Genomic DNA, 26046 nt, shown 5'->3' with positions numbered 1-26046 from the left:
GGGAGTACTCAGTGCTAACCAGCCAATTTTGAGGCACACCTCTGACAACACCTCCAAACAGGAATGAGCATACTTTACTCCATAACTCAGATATTACTAAAAGTATTGTAGAATAGGCACCGAGCACCATAGTGGATAGATTCTCCAAGGCTCTTTGAGGTGGCTCGCTATCTTTAAAAGGACTGCTTGCAATTTGCCACACTTGGAAAAACATGACTTTGCAGGCATGCCATTTATAAAGGTGCCCCTGCCACTGGAGATGTAATGCCAGCTCATATTTGGGTGACTCATCCCTGACTGATCTACTTGTCAGCACTGTTACATTGTGGCTTTTTTCACTGATGTGCTGTAGGTGTTATATCCAATTCAGTCTCCTCAGTTTGCCCTGGCACAAATAACAATCAAACCTCAAAATCAGTGACATTTCATGATTAGGACTTGCACAGAAATCAATATAGACCCCGTCATTCTCTACATATCATTGCAAGGTCCAGCTTCTTTTCTCTTAAAAATAATAAAAAGTTATATTTGCCTTTACAAACGCTTTGCCCACAGCAAAAGGAACCTGCAAGAATGTGCCTTTCTTTAGCTCATGCACGTGCAATGATCAATTCTTTCAAAGTGTAGAGATCCGAATATGAATGAAGAGTCAAGCAGATATGCCTTTATACAAAAAAAAATATAAGTTTTACAATTTTAGTTTTTACTAACTCTAAATTATAAAAAATAATTATATTCAATAAATTAGAAAAAAATAATTGAAGCACAGACACCAAAGAGCTCCACTAATGATCTCATCCTATATGCAATATGATTGTCACTCTTTGTCTCAAGGCTATTAGCCAACTTAAAACTCCCTTTTGTAAGTTACCTTTGTTGCCAAGGTTGCCAAGGTCTTCTTTTTTTGGTGCCGATCCACAGCAAAGGTTTCATAAAGGTCTTAGTAAGTGCTTTGCTTTGCTTTGTTTTCAAAGTCTACAAGCAGTACAGTGTTACCAATGGTTTAAACTTGAAAAATCAGCAACACTAACAAGCAGAGAACTTAGAACTCGTGGTATATTTCATAATAGCAATTAAGATCATTGAAGAGAACGTTTATTATGTCAATTGCAAATTCAAAACTATACAGCTTTGCATTGAAATCCTAGTTTATTTGGACATCCTAAAGAGGAGCCAATTAAGTTAAACAGTGAGTGTGGAGATGCACTTGAGTGTGTCCTGCTATGGACTCCCTTGACTGTTGTTTCCTGTCTTGTATCTGATAATTCTGAGATGTTTATGTTTATGACCACACAAATTGGAATACACAGGTTTGGATAATGATTGAATGAAGACATAGTGACTGCTAAGCAGCATACAATGATTTACACAATAAGGTTTAGACACATATCAAACCTAGAGATCTTAACTCAAACAAACCAAATTACTAATTGGAGCATATTATTTAGCTTAACGTTCAGTCTTAAATTAACTAATGAGTTTCAGGGTACTCGGCTCAGAAGGCCTGGTTGAAAACAAGTGAAGGAAAGGAGGGATAAGGTGTGGCGTTAAAATAACAATAGAACCTATAATTGGAAACAAGAAAGAGAAAAAAGATTAGGAAGAAAAGTAAAAATATTTAAATGCTAAAAGGACCTGTAAAAGTGTCGTCAATGTCCAAACCTCAAAAAAAAGATAAGAAACAAATAGATACTTAAAGGAGTACTGCACTTAAAAATGAAATTTTTTAATATGTTACTTACCCCATGTATTTTGTACTGGTGGACAAGAAAAAATTGTAATCTTGTTTTTTAAAGCAGAACAAATAGAAAGAGGCTGATGACATAAAAGAACTGAATGGTGGCCAGTGCTGCACAACACCAAAGAATATGAAAGACATTCATGGAAAAAAAAATGTAACTAATGTTACTCATCTTTATATATAATACGCTACCATTGCTGTTCATTTGTCTGGCCAGGATTTTAAATGACCTGTAGTTCGCAAATTGTTTGACCTATTGACCTGAAATTTGGTACACATATACTACGTGACATCTACTACCCGCTTTCAGGGTGATGATTGACCTCCAAGGTTATTCCTCTTTTTGTTTTATTTTATTGTAGAATCAACTCTCAACAGTGGCTAGCAGGGCGGCCGTGCGGTGCATGCATAAGGGCGCTGTTCTCATTCCTACCACCTTCGCCTTCACTTCCCCTACCTCTTCATATCTTAAATCATTCTTGAGGCAGATTGAAGACTTAAGTGCCAGCTTAAGTGAAAAATTAAAGAAAGTGTACTAAGAAATTGCAACACAAACACTGACTTAATCAGTTTTAACGCGAAAAAAGAGAAGAAGCAGGCCGCTAGACTGGAGAAAAGACGAGCTGCTCAGGAAGCAGTAAGCACATCAACCTCTGAGCAAACAAATGTTAAACTTACAGAGAAAGAGGATGAAAACTATGAATCCTCAACTTAAGTGTAACGTGCAGTGCACCGTTACTGGTGTTGTATAATCCACATACTTGTTATCGAGTTACTTTTTCAAAATGTGCAGAACAAAATGCATTTTTTGCTAAAATATTGTTAAACAGATACTTCCAGAATTGTCAGCACATATATAAGCAGGAAACCCAAACTCTCATGAGAGTAACTTTTTGAATTGAAGGCAGGACTCTTAACCAAGGAATGAAGGGTAGGTGCAGGTCTTCGGCTCAAAGAGTCACTCCCATGAGACTTTAGGTTCCTTGTTTATGTGCCCCATCAGAAGGACTTACTGAGCTACACCCTGTCCTGGCAGCATCAGACACAGAAATGCTGAGTTGGACATTAGTCCTTTACATTGCAACTTATACATGTGCAAATGTGAAGCAATATCTGAACAAATGCTGCACATTAAAAAGAAAAAAAGAAAAAGAAAACTTTTTTGCCAGATTGTACTAATTTTGTACTTACACTGATTTGGTTCCCAGGCTGACTGCATAAAACAAAGAAATTGTCTCTTTTTCTGCCTTACTAGCTACACAGTTCTTGCATGCACAATAATTAAAGGTATCACTTCTGAGTTAACTCTGCTATCAAAACTATTGATGAAAAAACAAAGACAGTGGGTGGAATGGATGAAATTATGGGTATAAAAATCTGATGGAGTCAGTCATATGAGGCCCTTTATGCTGTGGCCATAGAAATACCTGGGTGGTGGAGAGTCTTATCAGAGTGTTACAAGGACCCCTGTATATAACTAACGTCCAAGTACCAAAGGACTTAAACCATGGTGTGCTGTATCTGAAAAGTATAGTTCAATGTGTGTAGATGTCTCATAATAAAGAGCATACTATACACAAGTGCAAATGAAATGCATTTCAAAATTGGCACTATACTTTATTGAGCTACATGATTATATAATCAAGTACTTTTTTACTACGCATATTGATATATTGATAAATATACAGTATGAAGTTTTGTGTCAACCACATATCATTGTTATACAGCAATACCTTTCTTACATGCAGCTGCCATGTCTTTTGTCTTCCCATAAACATAACAAAATTTGCTTTGCCCTGTTCATTACTATTCAGCATGTGTGAGTTAGGCAGCACGATTTTTTCTGGAAGCCATTCCTTTACCAGTTTGGCTAGGAATAACATGCCTGTGTGTGGCTTTGAGCCAAATGCATGGGCCCTACCACCTCCCAGATCCCACCTTCCCTATAGCAGGATTGCCAGCCATGCCCATGGTCTGTTGCCGAACCCTCAATACTCAAAGCAGAAGAACATACTGTAGCATTCAAAACATAAGGTATTAGGTACAGTCATTATTGGAAATGTTGATGTATTTCCTTTGATGTGAGAGAACCATTCGAGACTTTGTAGGGGATAAGACGGAGTTTACCAACATATGAGGGTAAGAGTGATGGAGGAAAAGTTGGAGTAGAAAGAGACAGTGGCCTCAGGCTGGTGGTTAAAATGTCTTCCTTTTGCAAATTTTACTAACACATGAATGCATTGCCAGTACCCCCTGTACATGAGGGGCTCCTGAAGCTTCAGCTTCACAGTAGATGCATCTTTGCTTGTATCTCTGGATCCTCAGAAAAAGTAGAAGTCTCGGATTTCTGGAGTCTTTTGTTGAGTCCTCTTGGTTTACTGCTTTTAAATACTCCTTATTGCAAAAGATGTAGAAAGCTACCCAAAAACTACAACACACAGAAAATAAAAACGTACTCTCCGTTTACCAGAACAATGTGAGGCATAACATGGCACTGCGTTATTTTATTAGTTTGGACTATGTAGAAATTTCATATAAGAGGCAGGGGGATGTGGACAGCCATGGGCTTAGTTTGGAAGAAATATAAAGAAAAGTATTTTGTTCTTTGTTCTTTAAGGATATGTTTTAATCTTACTATATCATTTACCATTAAGTCTTGATGGACTGTTAAAAATAAACACTGCAGAAGGGTTTCTGTCTTTGAAATACACATTTCAATGATCTCATGATCCTATAAAGTTTTAAAATAGTAGCCAATGATGTATTTTCTATCAGCTTTTCTAGTTCTGAGGTCCAGACCGAAGCAGAATGTGTGATTTTGATTCTTAGGAGTAAGACTAGGTAATTTATATTTCAAAATCTGAAGTCACCAACTTCATTTCTGACATCCTAATGCTGTGGCCCAGTAGCAGCTATCATGTTGTACTTTGCGTCTTTGTTTCAGAGAGCGTGGGGATTTGCACTAATGATGCTTAAATGTATATTTACATACTGTTGGCATCATGTTTTGTTTTTCTACTCCTCTCATTCCAGAAAATGATAGTAAGAAAAGGGAGCAGGAATGCCAAAGAAGCTAAAGGGGATTCCAGCATCTGGTGATATTTGGTATAATTCATTTAGTCCTGTTCTCATTGCGATACACTCTTTGCTGCCACTCATTTATTTTGCATGCTGTGTCACATCTTGAACTTTAAGCACATCCTGCATGGACTTTGCTTATTATCCCAGTGTTTTCACTTTTTTTCTCTCTAATGACTACCCCTGTTTCATGCTAATTTAATTGTACACTATAAATTTGGTCTAGGGTGATGACGTCTTCTTTTCTTCTTATATGCTCCCATTAGCAGAAAGTGTGAACTAAAGCAGCAGTAAATTTCATGGCTATGCTCATTTTCTGCACATTTTATACTTTTGCACATGTTTGTTGCTTTGATTCAGCAGAGCCATGATCAAAGTTGCTGCTGTCTCATAGCTATTGTCCCCAATCGTTTCTATAGATAATTGTCAAGTATTCCAAATTCCCAAATATTCTAAACACATGTAGTTTACATTACTCGATAACATTTAGTTGACCAAATGTGATGGAGTGTTGTGTGTTTTCATGTTAGAGCTGCTGCTAGCACTTGGAAGAGCACTGTGTAGGGATGAAGAGCTTTAGGTGTCTCAGAAACTATTATCTTCTGTCTTTATCTCCTCAGGAAGGAAATAGCAGCTCATATTCCAAGAAGGCCACACAGGATTCACTGGAAGTCTGGTAAGTCAACTATGCCCTACAGGGTCTAACATGGGCTATAAAAAGTAACAGATATTTGTGAAAAACACTTCACTATTGAACCTGAAAGTGACAAGGACTCCAAGAGAGAGGTTTCAAGAGAAGGATAAACCAGGCGGTAGTAGTGAAGACTTTCATGCTAAAAGGAAGAAAATCACGGTCTTCTTGCTACCGTGTTTCCCCAAAAATAAGACCTACTCTGAAAATAAGCCCTAGCATGATTTTCAGGCTGCTCTGTAATATAAGCCCTACCCTAAAAATAAGCCCTAGTCAAGATTGTCAGCTGAAAAGTAAGGCATCTAAGGCCAGGTTTATACTTCACGGGATGCGACACATGTGCCCAAATCCAAGGACACCTTGCCACAATATCCCTGAAAAGGATGTTTAATGATTACATCCATCAATTTGGGGATGCGCCCATTCCAGCAAGCATCGGCGTAAGACAGAAACAAAATCCCTGGATGGGGCACATCAGCTCATCGCAAGGTGAGCACAAGCACACACATACACTAACATCATTGTAGCTTCACCAAATCCCCAAACCTTCATATCTTTGGAAGGAAAACTGAGCACACTGTGGAAACCCACCAGGAAAACATGCAAACTCCAGGCAGGGATCACAAGGGACGTGACTCCCTGCGAGACTGCAGCGCTACCGCTCTGCCACCGTGCCACCCCATATATGTAACTATTAACAGTATTCATTATTTAAACAAAGTTAACAATTTATCTGTAAAATGTAACATACATATTTTAATGTATTTCATCATGAAAGTGATATCAAGTATAAATCTAAGAATTCTAAATGTGCAGAGAGATGGAATATTATACATTTAATGTGTTCTGATAGCGATGCTGCTTGCTGCTGCTGTCAGGTCAGGAGGAAGCCCCAGAAGCATGTAGCGATTTAACAACTGGGTCAATTTTAAGATGACATTTACGACAGTCTATTTTAATTATAAAGTAAACTACGAGGTTAAAGAGGACATTCCAAGGTTAAAGTGGACATTTTTACTTTAATCACAAAATAGTCATTTTCATTATGTCCTTATTTTTTTTTTCTCTGTGGCTCAAATAGGCCACCATACATTCTGATGGTATTGTGAAGGTGCAAAAAAAAAAAAAAAGACGGCACAGAAGATGGTATGTGAGACTTTAAAAATATATCATGTCATTACTTTGGGGAATATGCAACGCTTGAATATCAAAGCAACATGAATACATTTATCTGCATTTTGCTTCACCACATTGAACCATTTATCAAACATTGAAGCACGCACATCGATCCTGGAGGATCCTAAAAGTGGCTGGAGTAGCAAGAAATTCAGGCTGAAATTCAGGGTTGAATGTGGAGAGTTATGATGATATTCCTGAAGAAGATGACATGACTGTATTTGGATAAATGTATATTGTTGTACATAAATAAATATGAGATATCCTCTGAAAATAAGACCTAGTGCATCTTTTGGAGGAAACACTAATACAAGACCCTGTCTAACTTTCGGGGAAACACTGTATAAAGTCAAAAGTTAACAAACAAATCTAGAACAGCTGAATTTATAACATAATGTTTGATGTTCAATCTAATGGTATGCTGAGCACTCTAAAATGAAGACACCAGGAAATAATGTGCTACTGAACAAATTATTTCACTTTCAAATTTATGTAATCTTACAATCTACATTTTCTTCCCAGACAAGTTCAGAGCTTCCACATTGCAATAACTAACAGCTTGTCTCTCATACTGAAAGGAGCACAGGGGTTGTCCTTTATGCTTCACTGTTGTTGACTACTCTTTATATAGATTCTGTAACAGTGAATTTCATCCTAAAAGACTTTACAAAAATGTTTCAGTTCAACAGATGATTTCCTTGAAGTGTTACAATTACCGTATATACTTGAAACCCAGAAAATTGATCATAAAATCAGACCCCGACTTATATGACTTATATACCTTCAAAAATACGACACTTTATTTATTTGGGTTTTTTTTTTACATCTTCTTGCCTGCGGTGGGTTGGCACCCTGCCCGGGATTGGTTCCTGCCTTGTGCCCTGTGTTGGCTGGGATTGGCTCCAGCAGACCCCCGTGACCCTGTGTTCAGATTCAGCGGGTTGGAAAATGGATGGATGGATGGATGGATCTTCTTGCTTCCTGCAATCTCAGACACATCGACTTTTGTTGCAGCAGCGCAGTTACCAATTTCTTTTGCCACTTCAACAACTTTTAATTTAAATCCAGCTTCATATTTTCTTCTGATCGAACGCTCCATCGTAGATAAGGGATGGTTTTACGATAAGGTGTATGAGAGTGTGAGATACAAAAAACACAAATTAGTGCAAACATCACTTCGGAATAGTTCGGGTATTACTGTGTCGTCACATAGACATAATAAATAAAAAAAAAAGGCAGTGTGCTCCATGGTTACTGTCTCAGGTGGGCGTTAGCATATCATAATCTCTTGGACCAATAGCATAAGTTTTCCGCATTCGACTTATACAACCGACATTACAAAATACCGGAAATTATATGGTAAGATCAAGCCCCAACTTATCCACGGGAGAACTTAAACGCAAGTATATACGGTATGTAATATTTCATAAAATTGAGAATTTTGCATTTTAAAAAATGCTGTTTTAAACAAACATCTATCATGGAGATGATTCTAGATGACAGTCAGCAACAAATATTGGCTGAAAAAAAATGAAATAAGATACTTTAAGTATCATAGTAGGGTTCATAAAGCTGACAAAACAATGCACACAAACAAGATTCTTTCCACGGTTCTCTATTTCATCTTAATAATTTGAAATATTATGATGTCTTTAGTATAAAAATAAAGCTACTGTGATGGGATCTTTCTAAAAAGAAAAAGGACAGCAGCTGTTCTCAAGTGAGACAACTGTAATCCCAAGCACACTATAATTCATGCTTGGAGCCTGATTTAATTACAGAATAAAAAAGGACAGCACAAACACAATGCATATGCAGCAATACAAGGCAACATGCAGGTATGATCAAAAAGCGTGAATTCAGTAGCTTCACCAACAAAGTACCCACCTGCATCCTCACCTGGTGGGCTCAGTGTTACAGTGCTTCTGCATTAAGATGTTGTGCAAAATAAGTAATACACTTCTCTCAACAATTTATTTTATTATTAAAATGTTTAATAGCAACCCTCAACTTGACCTTTATAACCATTTTTTGGAATTTACTAATATATGAATATCTTGTTTCTTGTAGCATGTTAAATTGTTTTTGTGTTGGATGTGTTTTTCTGGTTGAGAGGCCTCGCCAGTTGGCCCTGCAGTGTTCTCTGTACCTTTGGATGTGTATGCACATGTGCAACCTGAACTTTCCATTTTAATTATGGGGCTTGAAGTTCATCATTCATGTTAAAATAAGGCCTGCCTATTCTTTTTTTTTAATCATGCATTTAAATTTACAGTTCAAAGTTTTCCCAGTCAAAGCCCCATAGCACATAACAGCTGTCATGTTTCAGCTAGCATTTCTCTCCTGGTTAGGGTCGTGTTTCTTGTCTGTTTTGTACATTTATGTGCCATTTATTTATATTATTGTTTCTTTTGTTTGTTATGTGTATGATTCTTTAGGATTGTTTGGAAGTGAAATATGCCTTTGTTATGTCCCATGTCTCTTGTGGGTGGTCCCCCAAGAGGCAGGGCCACCTGCCAATCTTAGCCTGGAGCTGCCCTCCACCCCATACATTGGATGGACCTCCGTAGTTCCTGATGGTTCACTTCAAATGCCCCAGAGAGTGGAGTGTTTACTTGTGTTTTGCTGTGCCTTATTGCTTTTGTGATTTCCTGGATTTTTGAACCTGTGCTGCGTTTTTCGACTTTACCTTGGGATTCTGTATTGGGGCTGTGTTTGTGTAGGTTACCTTGCCTTCTTAGTCAGTTCCTTTTGTGCTCTTAGAAGCTTCTTGCACTACAAAGCCTTTGGTTAAAATAAATCTTTATTTTTTAAAGATTCTTCTAGGGCCCTTTGTACTAGTTGAGGTTTGGATGGTAATGCCCACCCTAGAGAGCAATTTTTGAAAATATTTTGGGACGTCTGTGCTTTTGGAACTCCCACATCACAACACCAGGAAAGAGATAAAGAGTCTAGTAGTACTTGCTCCCTTAATGGTTGCCACAGTAATACGATAAAAAGAAAGATGATCAATATCAGGAGTGCATAATTCATTAGACATTTCTCTGTATCTTGATTTTCACCCAGTGCTGGGTGAAATTTAATTTGAAAAACCACCAAGGATGCTTACATGTGCTCCTTCCACTTTGTGGAAAAGAAGCCAACAGTCTGATGTTTCGGTTTCAAAGAAGCACAGAGTCCTGGATGTGGAAAGAGCAGGTCTGTATGTAGAAAAGTATTTTTTTTTTCAGTTATTTGCTGACCTTGTGTCAACCAGTAAATAGCTGGCTCCTCAGTACTCAATGCTGCTACCGGACATGCAGTGTGCAGTTTGAGTTGTGCAGAGGGTATTATCTCCATATTTTTGTTATTAGAGCTTGTCTGCTATCTCTTTAAAGACATTCAGTTCTTAACTTATATTTTACTGTTTTAATTTGGCAGTTCATAGACATTCAATTTTCCATAACAGCTGGTGGCTGCAAGGCTCAATATTTAAATCCTTTAAAGCAGTATTTTAGCAGATGATAAAGATATCAGAGGTAATCTCATTGATCTCATTCCATCTCTACCACTAACTCTACCAAAGATGTGGTGAGCTTCTTGTCAATAATCTGAAAGAGTCTACCACCTCGGCCAAAGGTGATCACTATATGACTATCAGGAATCCCAAAGCAGCTCAACCACCTTAAAATGCAACTCCCCTGAATTCAAAGAACTTCAGTAAGTCCGTTGTTACTGATTGTAATCTAAATCTCACCTGTTGCAATTTCTACCTGATGATGTGGAAAGTCAGACAATTGTAGTTGATGTGTGGGATCGTTTTAGGTGCTGGAAATGTTCTGGGAAGATCACAAGTGCCTCTGTTTTCTTCTTACATTAGGAAACTTTACAATAGGAGTCAGTTGTAATCTCCAATCCTCACAACAGGCTCTTTACACTGGAGACTGGGGAATGAAATCCTGTTATTGGAAAACATAGCTCCTCTTTTCTCCCATAACCAAAAACAAGTGGTAAGGACACAATAGATTGCCAGAGGGTTATTATGAGCACTTTAAAAATACCAGGAGATGATAGCACAAACAAAAACACAGCGAGAGACAAAAAAGGGTTAAAACTGTAACATCAAGCCAAACCACGAATCAAAACCAAAACATCCAAACCTGGTGAAAAACAAGCCAACTCATACTAAAAAGTTTAGGATCACGTCCATTATATCATCAGTGCATAATTACAGATTTAAAAAATATTTAAAAATGGTATCACATAAATAAAGAAAATGAACATGTTAATGAAGTTAAACTTTGTAACCTTTAATCCAAATGTGATATAAATGTTAGAATCTGAATCCACTTGGAAAATATACATTTATACACAAAACATATACTGTACATAAACAATGTTTATTATTACACTAAGGTTAATTTTTCATAGCCAACTGCCCCAAAGACTGAATAAACATTTCTGTCGTATTGCTGAAATCTTGAGAGACAAAATAAACAAAGAAAAAAAAGAAAGAAACACAAATAAACATCAAAATAATAAATGGGATATGAGATGGCCAGATAGCCGGCAAAGTTATACAGAATTTGCTAATTATTTTATATACAAACATAGATTAAAATAGATTTTTATTATAACAAATAGATTGTTTGTTTTTTCTAAAATAACGATAATTTTAGGATTAGTTCCACATTATACATTGTTAAATAAATTAAAATATTAAGATGGCGTTCAATCTTTCTCAAGTTTCAGAGATACAGTAATGGACATACAACCCACTGTGTTGCTCGATCCGCCTGCTGCACCTGTTATAATTGTTAAAGGGTTTATTGTGTATGGCAGGTGTCATGTGAATAATACCCCAAAACTTTGACTGTGGCCAGTTAAACTGATGTCACCTTACGTGACTTTTAGTTGTGGGATATGCTGAACTGCAGTTGCTAATCTTGTCACTGGACCATGTCAGTTTAAATAACTGGAAATCGCTGGGTATGTCAAATTACAAGAGCATGTACCGACTTTCCTGCACAGCTCTGCTCTTCTGTATTCTAAAAGTCAATACTGTGCTGCCTGACGGAGCCATTACAGTTAAGGGTTAATAGCTACAGCTACACTAGTTCAGCCACAATCTTTTTTTTTCCTTCGTTCATTGTGTTGTGATATGTAAAGCATGAGACATTAGACAGATGAGCTTCTCTTCTGTTTGTGAAGAACAAAACAGGAAAGTTCCTTATTCCTCGTGACAGCACTATACCGCATTTCTCCAACGATAAGCCGCGGCTTATACATTCATTTTACAAACCTGCTTACTGGGTGCGACTTGCTTAAATGGGGTAGCCTATCTAAAAACATTTCAGTCGCCATTCCTCGTGCCTTCATTTTGATGGCTATTGTTGAAACTATCCGATTGTCCTCACACTGCGCGAGAATCCATTCTTTAAGTCGCTTCTCTAAGTTTGGTCATTTTGCTTCCCTTGTACGCCTTGCACACCTACGGCGGAAGTGCGTGCAAAGCTTCCTCATCTTTCTGCCAATTTCTCACTTGTTTTTCATCTACTTCAAAGTGGCGTCCAGCTGCACGATTGCTGTTTTCTTTCGCAAAAGCAATGACCTGGAGCTTAAATTCTGCAGTATAGGATTTGCATTGTGGCATGATAAGTGCAAATTTTTATCAATTTAATTGTTCACGCTCAACTATAATGTCACTATAGAGTTGCAACGGCCTACAGGGGCGTGCCAAATTAGATGTTTTTACTTCAGATTGAGAGGAGTCAGATGAGGTGGCTCGGGCATCTGATCAGGATGCCTCCTGGACGCCTCCCTGGTGAAGTGTTCCGGGCACGTCCAACCGGGAGGAGGCCCCGGGGAAGACCCAGGACACGCTGGAGGGACTATGTCTCCTGGCTGGCCTGGGAATGCCTCGGGATTCTCCCGGAAGTGCTAGAAGAAGTGGCCGGGGAGAGGGAAATCTGGGCATCTCTGCTCAAGCTGCTGCCCCCGCGACCCGACCTCGAATAAGCGGAAGAGGATGGATGGATGGATACTTCATATTGGTAAATTCATTAATGCCGCGGCTAATAACATGGGGCAGCTTATCGTAGAGTTTTAAAACATAAATGAGCATTTTCTGAGGCTTATAGAATGGGACGGCCTATAATGTGGGGAGGCTTATCGTTGGGGAAATACGCTATACATTATACTTCCAGATGATCACCCATTGGTTGTCAGCTTGCATGCACTTAAAGCCCACCACTACAACTAAAGACAATATCAAACCATTTTGATTTTTTCAGAGCGAGTTGCGGACTAGTTGGACTGAGTTTCTGTGTATGTCACATTAGACAGCTGGCTTCAAAGGAGCGTGCCACCAACTGCTTCCATCTTGTTAAGATTACGGAAATGAAGGGTACAAGTGAAAATGTCACATAATGTGACATGGTCTTCAATGGAGAGAAACTATACAAGGGAATCCACTTTAGTACCACACCGTCTTTGAAGTCTTCGCTTATTTTTGCTGGGACTGGATGATTAGGGGCAAAGATTTAAATCCCTTTTACTTCTGAAATGAAAAATTTCACTCTAAATTTGGAGTGAACACTTTGTAAAGCTTGTGATGATAAAATGATGTGTTACTTTCAAGAGCGGCATTTGGGGGTGGCAAGTGGGGCGACCACCCCAGGCCCCGCACCTAAGGGGTCTGCGTGTCCCGCTCAAGCGGATATTCTCCAATTATATTTTGATAAAGTCCGTGTGTTATCTTGCAAAAATTTAGCTGAATACCAGTATATGTTAATATTATTTTTATTAAATTTGCCTGCAAGTTTATATAGTCCACACATACCAGTGACAGCGTTTGACGTAGCCGGCCCCGTGTGGGGCTGGTCAGCAGTAGACTCCGCACACCCCCAAGGCCACCTCTGGTTACTTTCATTCTCTATTCTCTCTATGTTATTAGATATGGCAGGGAGGATAAGGCCTCAGATGGAGCCTTCTAAGCTAAGGAGGGAAGACTGAAAGATGAGAAAGATGTTGTTGTTAAAGTAAAGGTTCTTAAGGGTTAACATAAGAAACGCTGGGATTCTTCACATTTGGCAGCATCAAGTATGTGTTTTTGTTTCCTTGCTGTGTGTTTCAATTGTGTCAATCATGAATTCAGTTTATTCTGTTCAGTTCCTTTTGGGGAGTGTTTTCCATGTAACTGCATATGGTATACTGTATAAAGAATAAATGTGCTGTTTCTATTAAAATGATTAATATTACAATATTATAATATATCATATATCATTCTGAATTCCTGAGAAAGAAAATAAGACAAACTGCTAAGTGGAATGTAAGTAACAGAAGACGTGTGTCCTTCCAAGTTTAAGGAACATCAGAAACCTGACCATCTGGAAGTTTATTTGCATAAACATGAGTAGTGTCTGATTCTAACTTGACGTCTTCAGATGATGTAACTCCTTTATTCCATTGACAACAAATCCATATAAATAAGAAGAAGCCTAAAAAAGAAGCAGAAAAGAGATACAGAGTGATTTAGTCAATAGAAGGGGGCTTAATTGTTTATCCTAATTAAATTCAATTGGAGCCAAGAAAGTTGAAATGTTCACTCATTCAGCATGCTTTATAATGACTGCTGATGCACCACCATTGAATTGTCTTTCCCCAATGCCCACCCTTTCCACACGCAAAAACGCATCTGCTGACAATAATAGATGTACTTTTTGCACATTTTTTTGAAATTTAACAACTAATTCACTTCTCCACAATTCCTAGATTGTGAATATGAAGTTTGGCCTGGCCATTGTCTAGATGTAATTTGCATGTTCTCCCAATACTTTCAGTTTTTTTCTTTGAGTACCCAAGTTTCCTACCACACCCTGCAGGTGCACAGGTTAGGCAAATTAGTAGCTCTGAATGAATATGGCTATATGTGTGAATTAGGGCTCCATTCAACGCTGGTTCCTGCGTTATGCACAGTCTTGCAGGGTTAAGCCTCATTTCCCTGTGATTCCACTTTGGAACATCTGGTTTTATCCTTTGGCTTTCTGAGTTCCCTTTCAAATTCAGTATTTATACATGAGCGTTATATAAACTTTTATAGAGTCATTATTGTCACATTCACAGAGTACAGTAAAATTCATATTTACATATGCTAATCACCGCCAGGTGCCGTGATTAGTGTCATGGTTTAGTATAGTGCCAGAAAGTGGCACTGTGTGTGATGTTAGTTGGCACATTCAAGTAGGAATCTTGCTTAACTCTGTAAATTTGCCATGCTGACATCCTTCACATAATGTTACAGTGATTTATTGCCTTTAAAAATAAAATGACTGCTGTTCCTAAATAGATTCTCACCAGTGCCACACTAAGACTCCTCTATGCATATTGGGTCCTTCTTCATTTTTCTGACAATAGCACCATTGAACCCATAGCCATGTGGCTGTATTGCCATCCCTTTCACCAACATGCCATTCTATGAATTTGATATGTGCCAGTTTAGATACTTCAGGTGCCAAAACGGCAATTTCTCTGTACTCTAGTCTTATGAAGTGTCCTGCGGGGTTGTTCAATGTTACAGGAAGAGCACCTGATGCCATCAGCCTTTGATCAATAATGGAAACCCATTATCAGTTAATGAAAATAACTGATTGGCCACTGAGCAGGGGTGAAATATGCGTGAGACGGCACGTAATGGAGCATAAGCAAGGCGATTTATAAAACATGCAGGCTGATGTGTCATCCTCTGGGGTCCAGAGCCTCCACCCTAGGACTTCAAGTAGGTAGAGTTGACTCCAGTTGGAGCCAATCGAGTCTAGAAGCAGACCTCCAAAACTTTATCAGGTTAAACTATGGTTAAGATTAGGGTTGTGTGAAAATCTGACTCAAATAATTACAACTGTCCATCAAGTCACTTCCTGTTACTTGGAGCTCCAGGGTGGAGGCTTTGGGTTGCTTTGGGTTGCATAGGTACCAGACCCCATCCTACAGATATTGGGAAGATCACCGTGAATATTGTGGAGACTTGATAACAACATGCCGGTAATCATACAATTATCTGCCGTGCTTCACAACGTCACCCAAGTTGACCTGTGAAGCAGACATGGTGCCAAGCCTCAGCACAACAAGAGTGAAACTGAGTTAACTGTGTAAGTTTGGGTCAGGCTGCATAGGGTGAGGCCTCATATTCTATTTTGAGAACACTGTTCATAAAATCAGTGATTATTAGGTGTAAAGGGTATAACAACCTGATCTTGAATCTTCCATCTCCCTTACCTTGAAAATCTCAGAGCATAGCTTGCAACACTATCTATCATTAGAACAACATTAATCTATCATATTTTGGAAAATGGTTATAAAATAACTATAACAAAGGTGAATATTATTGTGGATGCCTGGCCAGCTAAGAGAAAGGGTGAGGTCAGAGAGAGCATGCAACAAGCCTTGTGCCCAGTAGGTGAACTGAAACTTGATCTTACTTTCCCAGTCCAAGTATAAAGAATGTGTTACTGAGGGATCTGGCCAAAAACTATTAAATATTATAGAAAAAAATGCTGTACTTCATTAAATTAGGTAACATATTAAGTAATAGACTGCTCTTCAAATAAAAACATTATGACTTTGTAGATCTATAGCCAAAAGCATGATTAAATAAAGATGACAAGTGGGAGGTAAAGATCACTGACATAAAATAATGATTTACACCTCGGAGCTATAAAGGAAATCTGCATAACAGAACTGGGGAAGACAAAAAAGGAGATTAAACAAGAAAAGGATCAAGAACAAGGAAAAAAAGAGACTGAAGGAACAGAGATTAAGGCTGAAGAGAGGCAGGACCAAGAGAGCCTGTGTTGGGAAGAACGGAGGCAGGTGGTCAGGAGTATGCCCCAGGAAAGCAAGCAGCAGGCCGTACTTGAGTGTGGGGCTGGAGAAGGGGCTCTTTTTTTTTTGAGCAATGCAGGACAGTTGGATCAGTTCCATTATACTGTTTCTCTCTTTGGATGCCAATGGACTGGCTGAGGGATGGGAGTCCTACGGACACAGGGGGACTGGCAGTATTTACTCGATCCAATAATAATTGGATGACTGCATCTGTCAGCAAGTGTCTACGAATGCTGCAAGGTCCTGATGGAATAAACTGACAAGCCGGCAGATTTTAAAAAGAGGCATTGGCTCTCGTGTCTATTTTAGAAGGAAGAATCTGCCTGGGATTCAAACTTTGTTTTATTGGATTATTTATTAATTTTAATTTCCATATTTCACATTATTTTATAGATTATTTACTTATTGACTCTTTGGAAACACTGAAGTTTTGAACACTGTTTGTTTTTGTAAAATAAAAGCACTTAACCACTTGCACCAAACCCCTTGCTGACTCTGTGTGTCCTCATTTCATCCTCGGGTATATGTTATCAACAGTTCTGGGTTCAAGCGGCTCCGGGAAGCATTCAGGGAATGTGGAGCTGACCTGGACTGTCACAAAGTGATGAATTGAAGCAGAAACACATATTGAAGGAATCAAACTGTGCGATAGACAGACACTCTGAAAGGAAACGGTGGGATATGAGGGGCAGATTAATATATGAGTTAAGGTTACATACTGGGTAGCAGTGAAAATACTTGTAATCATGGAAATGTTTATGAGGTGTTAGTGCATACATTTGTAACTCATGTAACTGGAATAAAGATGTTTGCACAAGTTTTGTAAATGAACACCACCACCATTTGTTTCAGCTTGTATTAGCCTGCCTGGTCAAGGCTTAGCATCTCAGGCCAGACTATAGTCTTCCTTGCACCCAATGTCAGGTTAAGCTCTGCCACTACATGAATATGAAATACTGCATCTGTGATGTACCTGTATATTGAAACTGCAGATATTTGTTAGCTTTGATTCTTATTCTATTACATTTTAAACTGAAAACTGATTAATGAGCGCTGCATACAAGCTCTATAAAATATATATTAAATCCTCACATAATTTTTTTTTCTTATAAAGAACTTACCTTGGAAGGAGTTTAGGACTGTAAATAAATACTGGACTGGCAAATTCTGAGATCCAATTAAGAAAAAACCCAGTCCCCAGGTCGTCCCTATTAGACAAGTAAATCCCAGAAAAGTAGCTATGAACATGCAGATGTTACACTCCCGTTTGACTTTAGAATTGCTTGCCAGCTTTATCTGAAGGATCTTGTAAACAACAGCAATGAACACAACTGTGGTAAAGATGAACACAAGTGCATAGTATCCAGTCACAGAGGAGTACTGCACAGACTGGTTTGTGATCCAGCAGCTAAATTAGAAAGGAAGCAATTGTATTTATTCATCATAAGCCTGAAATGAACAACAAGACATTTTATATACAGTATCAACATTTTAACAGTATATCTTACACAGAACAGAATAATATAGCATATATGAACAACAAGACATTTTATATATCAACATTTTAAAAGTATATCTTACATAGAACAGAATAATATAGCATTATTTCACTTAATCACAATATTTTTGTAAATGAACTGTAGGGCATAGTGACAAATGACAAACTTCCATCAGTATGTTCCATCTTCCATCATGCTCCATTTGTAGATAAAGTAAGCGTGACCTGCTTTATTTAAATGTAAACCCGTGGAACAACTAAGCAGATCTAACCTAAATCTGATCCATCTTACTTCATCTGCAAGACTGATAGTGGATGGCAACAGCTCTATTATCATTAGCCAAGACTGAACCTCTTGTGAGTGTTTGTGGTTGGGGGGGAGTTGTTGTATCTTATAACAATTTATATTTTTCTTGAACATTAGTAAAGTAAAATTCTCTTGGGGACAAACAAAGTATTATCTATCTATCTATCTATCTATCTATCTATCTATCTATCTATCTATCTATCTATCTATCTATCTATCTATCTATCTATCTATCTATCTATCTATCATGCTGCCTCTCACCTGAAGAGCTTTGCATTCCAATCCTAGTTTGTCTATCGCTCTTATAAGGAATGGATAAAGATTACTTCTATTCAATATCAGGAAAACTTCGAAGTACATGTGATTGGTATCCACCATCAATACCAACGTGAACCTGGACATTCTTTCTGCTTTCACAGAAGAAGAACAGAACAAGTCCAAATTAAACACAACACATGTAATCTTCTTGTAATAGTTCTGAGCCAAACTGAAGTTATGTTACTGAATTTTTCTTGCTTTCCACATGTCAAGCCCCCTACCACCTCTTCTTTCTCTCTTGACCTCTTTCCACACAGATAGTGAGCCAGCCCTCCCACTATCCAGGCTTACCCATTTCTTTTATAACATGGTGTCACTAGCTAAAGGTCTGTCACTGGCAGATAATTCTGACTACAATCTTAAAAATAAACGTGTCAGAGTGGTTCTTCAGAGTGATTCCATAGGGGAACCATCTACATGAAGATTCCAAAAGGAGCTTTTGTTTAACCTAGATCCATAACAGGCTCCAGTAAATAATCATGAACATGTGGTAACAGATTTGTGAAATACTAATGCCTCTTGATTTTAAAAGTTTCTTGCTGCATATGTACAGGAGAAAAGCCTAAGTCCAGGTTTTGTTAACCTGATAGTTTCATGCCAGAGAGCCTTCAATACATTAAAGGTTTCAGGTTTCTTCTACATATTAGGGAGTTTTTCAAAGCACAAAGAACCAACCTCATATGCAAAGAACCTTTTCCAGAATGAAATGATGATTTGTCAAGCAATAGTTCTACAAGGAACCACACAACCAAGTAAAGAACCATAAAGAGCCATTAGAGAATCATTATGTTTAAGAGTGTACTTTGGTTTCTTAAGACTTAACTGTTGCTCTGAGCTCAAAAGCAGGTTTAAAGGTCAAGGGGTCAAAGAAACCTTTTGAAATCCTTGCATCTACCTCATTATCATCAGGATCCCCATGATCCCTTTATGGACTTATCCAAAGGCAAAAATTACTGTATAGAAACCTCCCCTTATGACGTTCCAGGGCTTTCAAAGCAATGCATTTGAAATATCTTTATTCTACTAAATATAGAAATATTTTGTTTGTTTTGTAGTCTTAAAAGCTTGGCAGTAAGGATGGGCAGATCAATACCACAGTAATCAATACTTCAATACTCAAACAGTACTCATTTGGTATTAAGTACCAAGAGAAAATATCAGTTATATTTTTTTCTGTAAGATACAGTGGCAAGATTCTTCTTGCCAAGATACACTCAATTTTACCTCCACATCTTCTGTTCACATGGACTGAAATGAACTGATGCAGCGTTATGAATGAACTGACTCACTGTGACGCAAGACAGAATCCTATAAACCCGCACTCCTTGTGCAGATGCAGATGCATGGTGTGCAACAATGGCTGACCAAAAGCTGTAACCTTTCAGAAATTGAAAAAAATGAAGCCTAATGCAGTGTTTGCGACACTCAACACAGTGGCAACACAAGCAATACGTCCTGGGCTATCCCTGTGTGGAGCTTTCACATTCTCCCTGTGTCTTTGTGGGCTTCCTCCAGATGCTCTGGTATCGTCCCATAATCCAAAGGGATTGTTCTTGGTTTACACCCACTGCTTGCTGGGACAGGCCCTAGCTTCCTTGTGACCCTGCCTTGGAAAAGTGGGTTTTGGAAAATGGATATATTTAAATTTTACTGTATTAGAAAGTGTAATAGAATAAAAAGAAAATTAATTATCAACTTATCTATCCATTTTCTAAACCCACTTTATCCTGAGGATGGTTGTAGGGAAGCTGGAAACTATCCCAGCAACCCTGAGGCAAAAGGTAGGACCTATCCCTGGACAGAGTGTTAGTCCATCACTAGGTGAACACACACCCAATAGGACCAATTTAGCCTCACCAGTCCACCTAACTAGTATATCTGCACTGTGGGATGAAACAGGAAGCCCCATTGAGGAAACCCATGAGAGAACATGCACACTCCATGCAGGAAGGACCCAGGATGCAAACTCTAATTTCCTTACTGCAAGGCAGCAATGCCACCATGACATCCACAGAACTAAATGACTATTACATTTCGCAATCTTCCCTTCCATATTTAAAGACATTTAATTGCGCCCTTTTTAGAAGATTCACCTAAAACTTGAGAGACTGCAAGGAGCCTGGCTGAGATGATTGCCATTGATTTGCGGCCTGTTTCAATTGTGGACAATGCTGGTTTCTGTCAGTCTGTGAAAGTGCTGGATGCTCGGTACAAAACCCTTAATAGAAAATCTATAATGTTTGTTGAAATTCCAAACCAGCATGAGTAAGTCAAAGTAAAATTGAAAATGTCTCTAGAATCTGCCAGCAGTGTAGCTGCATCCATCCATTATCCAACCCGCTGAATCCGAACACAGGGTCACGGGGGTCTGCTGGAGCCAATCCCAGCCAACACAGGGCACAAGGCAGGAACCAATCCCAGGCAGGGTGCCAACCCACCGCAGGGCACACACAAACAGCACACACTAGGGCCAATTTAGAATCACCAATCCACCTAACCTGCATGTCTTTGGATTGTGGGAGGAAACTGGAGCGCCCAGAGGAAACCCACACAGACACAGGAAGAACATGCAAACTCCACGCAGGGAGGACCCGGGAAGTGAACCCGGGTCCCCAGGTCTCCCAACTGCAAGGCAGCAGCGCTACCCACTGCACCACCACAGTGTAGTTCTTAACTCTGATATGTGGATGGCAAGAACAACAGAGGCCTACTTGATTGTCTCATGTCATTACTTTGATCAGAAATGGTAAATACAGGCTTGCACTCTTGAAACAGTCTGTGTGCCAGGACAGCACTCAGCAGACAGTATAGTTTTGCTTCCCAATAGAATAACAGAAGACTGGGGGATATTTAACAAGATCTATGTCAGCGTTTCTCAGCCTTTAAGTATTTACGACCCAAGTTTTCATAACAGTTTTAATCGCGCCCCCCTAACGTTTTTTTGAAACCCTAATAAAATTTATTCCTATATTTTTTGCTGCCGATACACCGCTACAAGTTTAAAATTTTCCTATGAATAGCCACATTACGCCACATATAGGAGGGCGCACCCCACAGTTTGAGAACCGCTGGTCTATGCTGTGATTACAAACAGTGGAGCCAATATGGTGTCCACTATTTGGAAATCAATTCCATGTTTTTCATATACGCTGAATCTTGTTGTCAAGGATTCCATTAAGGCTAACACAAGTGTTCAGTCTGTCTTAGATAAATTCAGCATCAGTGTTGGGTTCTTCTACCATAGCATCAGAGCAACTGACAAGCTAAAAGAAGTACAAAGCCAATTGCAGTTGCCAGATCACTACTGCAGGTAGATGAAACCCGATGGAACTCAGTGTTCTATATGCTAGAGAGATACAGAACAGTAAGCAGTTACAACAGCATTTTGTTTTCTTGGGAAAAACACACTCTGCTTAAGTGTGGAAGAAAGGTGTCAGATCAGTATGGCCATTGATGCCCTGAGACCATTTGAAGGGGCAAAAAAGAAAATATCAGTAGAACAGTATGTATCGATTTCAAAAGTCATACCCCTACTCTCTCTACTACAAAAAGCAAACACATCTATCGGACTCAGTGGTAACACAATAGCTTGCCATATTTTAAAGGTTTGGTTCAAAAATCAGGAGTGGACTCCCCTAGACTTTCTTGTATACTCAGATATGGAGATGGATATTTGAGGAGTAGACTGCAAGACAATAATTATATTTTTATATTGTGTACATTAAAGAACCATCAACAACAAATCAAATGAAATTAATAACATATATAACAATTATCATAAAAGTAAAGTTGAATAAATCAGACTCTGCAGCTGCATGAATAAAAGGTTAATAAAAATAGCCCAAAAGTTGATAGAAATCTACGTTTTGTGGCTAATTCTTGTATGCAAAATTTGGTTGACTTAAGCCAAAGCGTACTCATGTTATAATGTTTACACACACAGACGCACAGACATAATTCCAAAAATGGTATTATCGGACTCGGAAGTCTAAAACATCGAGATTCATCAAAATCTCGAAATGGAATTTTTGGAGAATTGCAATATTTTCCCTATACTTCTTATACAAGAAAATCAGGGAGGTCTAAAACATCGAGATTCCTCAAAATCTCGACATCGAATCTTTGGACGATTACAATACTTTCCCTATATTTTGTTTATGAGAAAGTAAAAATATTGTGATTTTTTTGTCAGTGGAAATGTGGAAATCATATAATCAAGTCTTATTAATGACATGTAGACAATACAAATGAGCTCTTGCCATGGACAAGCCTCCTCAACAATCCCTGAACCTACGTCTGATACTGCTACGTCTGATACTGCAACATTGACCTCATCATTACCTAATGTTTCTTGCACAGCAACAGCCCATTGAGTGGCTTCAGAAATAGCACACAGATCAGTTGATGAAAGCACTGAAAGGGATAGTGCTGTAGTTTTTACATCCAAAAGAAGACTATGGCAGGAATTTCATACCCGTGTAATTGGTTTGCATGTGAATTGTACAGTTAGCATAGATGCATAACTTGAAATGCGCAGGTTCATGGAAGAAAGAATTATTCCAAGAACTGAGGAAACGTTGATGGAAAAGAAACATCAGCAAAATGTTAAGGAAATACCTAGAGATGGTTGTCACCTCTGTTCCTACAGAAAGAATATTTTCAAAGGGAGGAGAGACATTAAACCAGAGGCGAAATAGAATTAAAACTGAAAACATCAAAATGTTACTTTTTCTAAATAAAAATATGCAACTTAAGTAAGTGTAAAGCTAATATGACAAGACCATTCTTAAAACAAGAAGTGCAAAATATAATAGAAAGTGCAAATGTGGGAATGTTATTTGTTTTTTGTAAATGTTACTGTTGTAAGGAGATCAGTTCAAGTACTTTCATAAAATGGTTGTATTTTTTTACATTTATTAAAATTACTTGAATCCTTAAAAAAACAGAAAAGTTCTTTTATTGTTTTTTGTACTTTTTACTTTGGTCTATTAAAATGTATTCCGTATTAAATTTGTTATAGAGATTTTGTGTTGTGATATTGGTTAATTTGAATATACATTGACCTTTACCAATTAATGAGAGCCATTATTACAAAATACTTGGTATCAGTATTGAAAATAGTGAAACATAAATACTTGTATCAGTATCAACCTATTCCTAATTGACAGCCCTGATGAATTCAGGTCCATGGACAGCATTACAACTATTTCTCAATCCTCATCATTTTCTAATACTTTATAAAATAAGAAAAACCGTTTGTAACTTGGGACGACCAACATTTGTGATGTCACATGTTGGATTTTGTACTCTCAGGACTAAACAAATATCTCTGTGGTTGAGAGCAGCCTCCTAGGGAGATACTTTGAAAAAAGAATGCAGCAAACATTCATTTTGAATGTGATCTTTTGTAAAGGGTAATACAGTACTTAATTTTTCTGTAGGGTGTAACAGATTGGACATATTTATATGAAAATATAAGGAATGGTAATCGGACAAGAGCTTCGTTTTTGAACGTAATTTGTGAATGATGTGAAGAAAGGATGAGTCTCTGTGTTTGCAGAAGGAAAAAGAAAGGTTAGCACATTTTATTTCTAATCTAATTTTTGTTTTTTGCAATGTGTTGGTGACCTGTACTTACAGTGAAGACTGAGTGTATTGTGAGGATTTTAGCTTATGAGGAAAAGAGAAAATTGATAAAAATAAAAGAATACTTCCATCTAGTGGTCAAATGGCTGAACTGCATGTTAATTAGTTGTTCACCTACATAGAAACTAAACGTGTAAATAGATAGATAGATAGATAGATAGATAGATAGATAGATAGATAGATAGATAGATAGATAGATAGATAGATAGATAGATAGATAGATAGATAGATAGATAGATAGATGTTATCCTGTAAAGGTTTTGTATCTTCTATTGGGTTTAAAAATGAAAATATGTCCATTCATCTTCTTTAGGATGGACAAAGTGAACTTTATTTCCTGACTAAATAATCTGATCTTGAGATCCCAGAAACTTTTCTTTGCCCTGTATTTTCCCCACATCCTGAGATAATCCACATTGATCTCACTTACTATATTTACAAACCAGGCACCCTTTGGTCTGATACTGTTGAAGCACACTATTTTTAACCTCTTTCACTCCTCACCTTCCAGTATATTTCAGCCAGTTCTAAGGGGGTAAGTATGATAATCATGAATACCCCTCATCTGATCTCAGCCACTCTAGGAGAGATTCATAAGGAGCAAGGTCCAAAATAATGTATCTTCATTTTCAGAAACTACAATTTTGGTTCTTGCTTCTAGATTCATTGTAATGTTCCTGCTACAAAGTGATGAGGCAAGTTTGTATGCAGTATTTCTTGCCTTTGCTTTCTCTTACTAGCTGTTTGTTCATTAAAAGGTTACAACAGGCACTTTGGCAACTACTGATGATCTGAATTTGTTTCATAAACTTGTTCCAGGTGATTATTTTTTCTCTAAGCCAACACATCATCTGCCACACTCTACACGTGATCATTTCTCAGGTTTCACACCTAACAGCAGCAGTGCTGGAACCATCAAATGCACAGAGTACAGTGACATCCTTATTTGCATGATTGACCGTTGCTCTTCCCAGGACATCATTCTTCATAATAAAACAGTTTGACTTTCTCACTGTAATGTGATTTTACTTTTTATACGCGTTCTCATTCAAGTGCCACTATTACTTCTATTTTTCAAGTTAAAATGTCTGTTATGAGTGGCATGGTAGCGCAGTGGTAGCGCTGCTGCCTCGCAGTTAGGAGACCCAGGTTCACTTCCCAGGTCCTCCCTGCGTGGAGTCTGCATGTTCTCCCCGTGTCTGCGTGGGTTCCCTCCAGGTACTCCGGGTTTCCTCCCACAGTCCATATACATGCAGGTTAGGTGCATTGGTGATTCTAAATTGTCCCTTGTGTGTGTGTGTGTGTGTGCCCTGTGGTGGGCTGGCGCCCTGCCCAGGGTTTGTTTCCTGCCTTGCGCCCTGTGTTGGCTGGGATTGGCTCCAGCAGACCCCCGTGATCCTGTAGTTAGGATATAGCAGGTTGGATAATGGATGGAAATGTCTGTTCTTTGCTGCCTGTTCTATGAGGTCTTATTATATTGCAGTATATTCCCAAGTAAGACATACCACTATAAAATTATCTGTTTGAAAATGAAGTAGTTTAAGTCAGATTTATAAGCCCTAATGATGTTACTTTAGTAAATGTCTACCATCTCCTGCGGCAATGTAGTTAGAGATTTCAGTACACAAACCTAATCAAGATGACCTTGTGTCACCAGTCAAAATTAAAAAGTGCCATAAGTCTATTGAAATTGTTGACTCTAGTCAAATTATTATTTGACTAGATTATTACAT

General features: G+C 38.3%; 1 protein-coding gene across 2 annotated transcripts in view; it reads right to left on the bottom strand.

Moving 5' to 3' along the window:
• Window positions 1–13795: 13795 nt before the first annotated feature.
• Window positions 13796–26046, bottom strand: part of LOC114657533 (adhesion G-protein coupled receptor G5-like) — a 52119-nt gene continuing 39868 nt past the window's right edge. For both annotated transcript variants that reach the window (XM_051931646.1, XM_051931645.1), the window contains exons 13-14: window positions 17666–17952; window positions 13796–14164 (exon numbers count right to left, since the gene is read on the bottom strand). In XM_051931646.1, the coding sequence (XP_051787606.1) occupies window positions 14028–14164; window positions 17666–17952 (424 nt within the window). In that variant the 3' untranslated portion in view covers window positions 13796–14027. The remainder of the gene's footprint in view (window positions 14165–17665; window positions 17953–26046) is intronic.

The sequence above is a fragment of the Erpetoichthys calabaricus genome, chromosome 9 (assembly GCF_900747795.2).
Source record: "Erpetoichthys calabaricus chromosome 9, fErpCal1.3, whole genome shotgun sequence".
NCBI classification, from domain to species: Eukaryota; Metazoa; Chordata; class Cladistia; order Polypteriformes; family Polypteridae; genus Erpetoichthys; species Erpetoichthys calabaricus.
The sequence above is the reverse complement of the archived record's forward strand: the minus strand, read 5'-3'. Positions and strand labels throughout refer to the sequence as shown.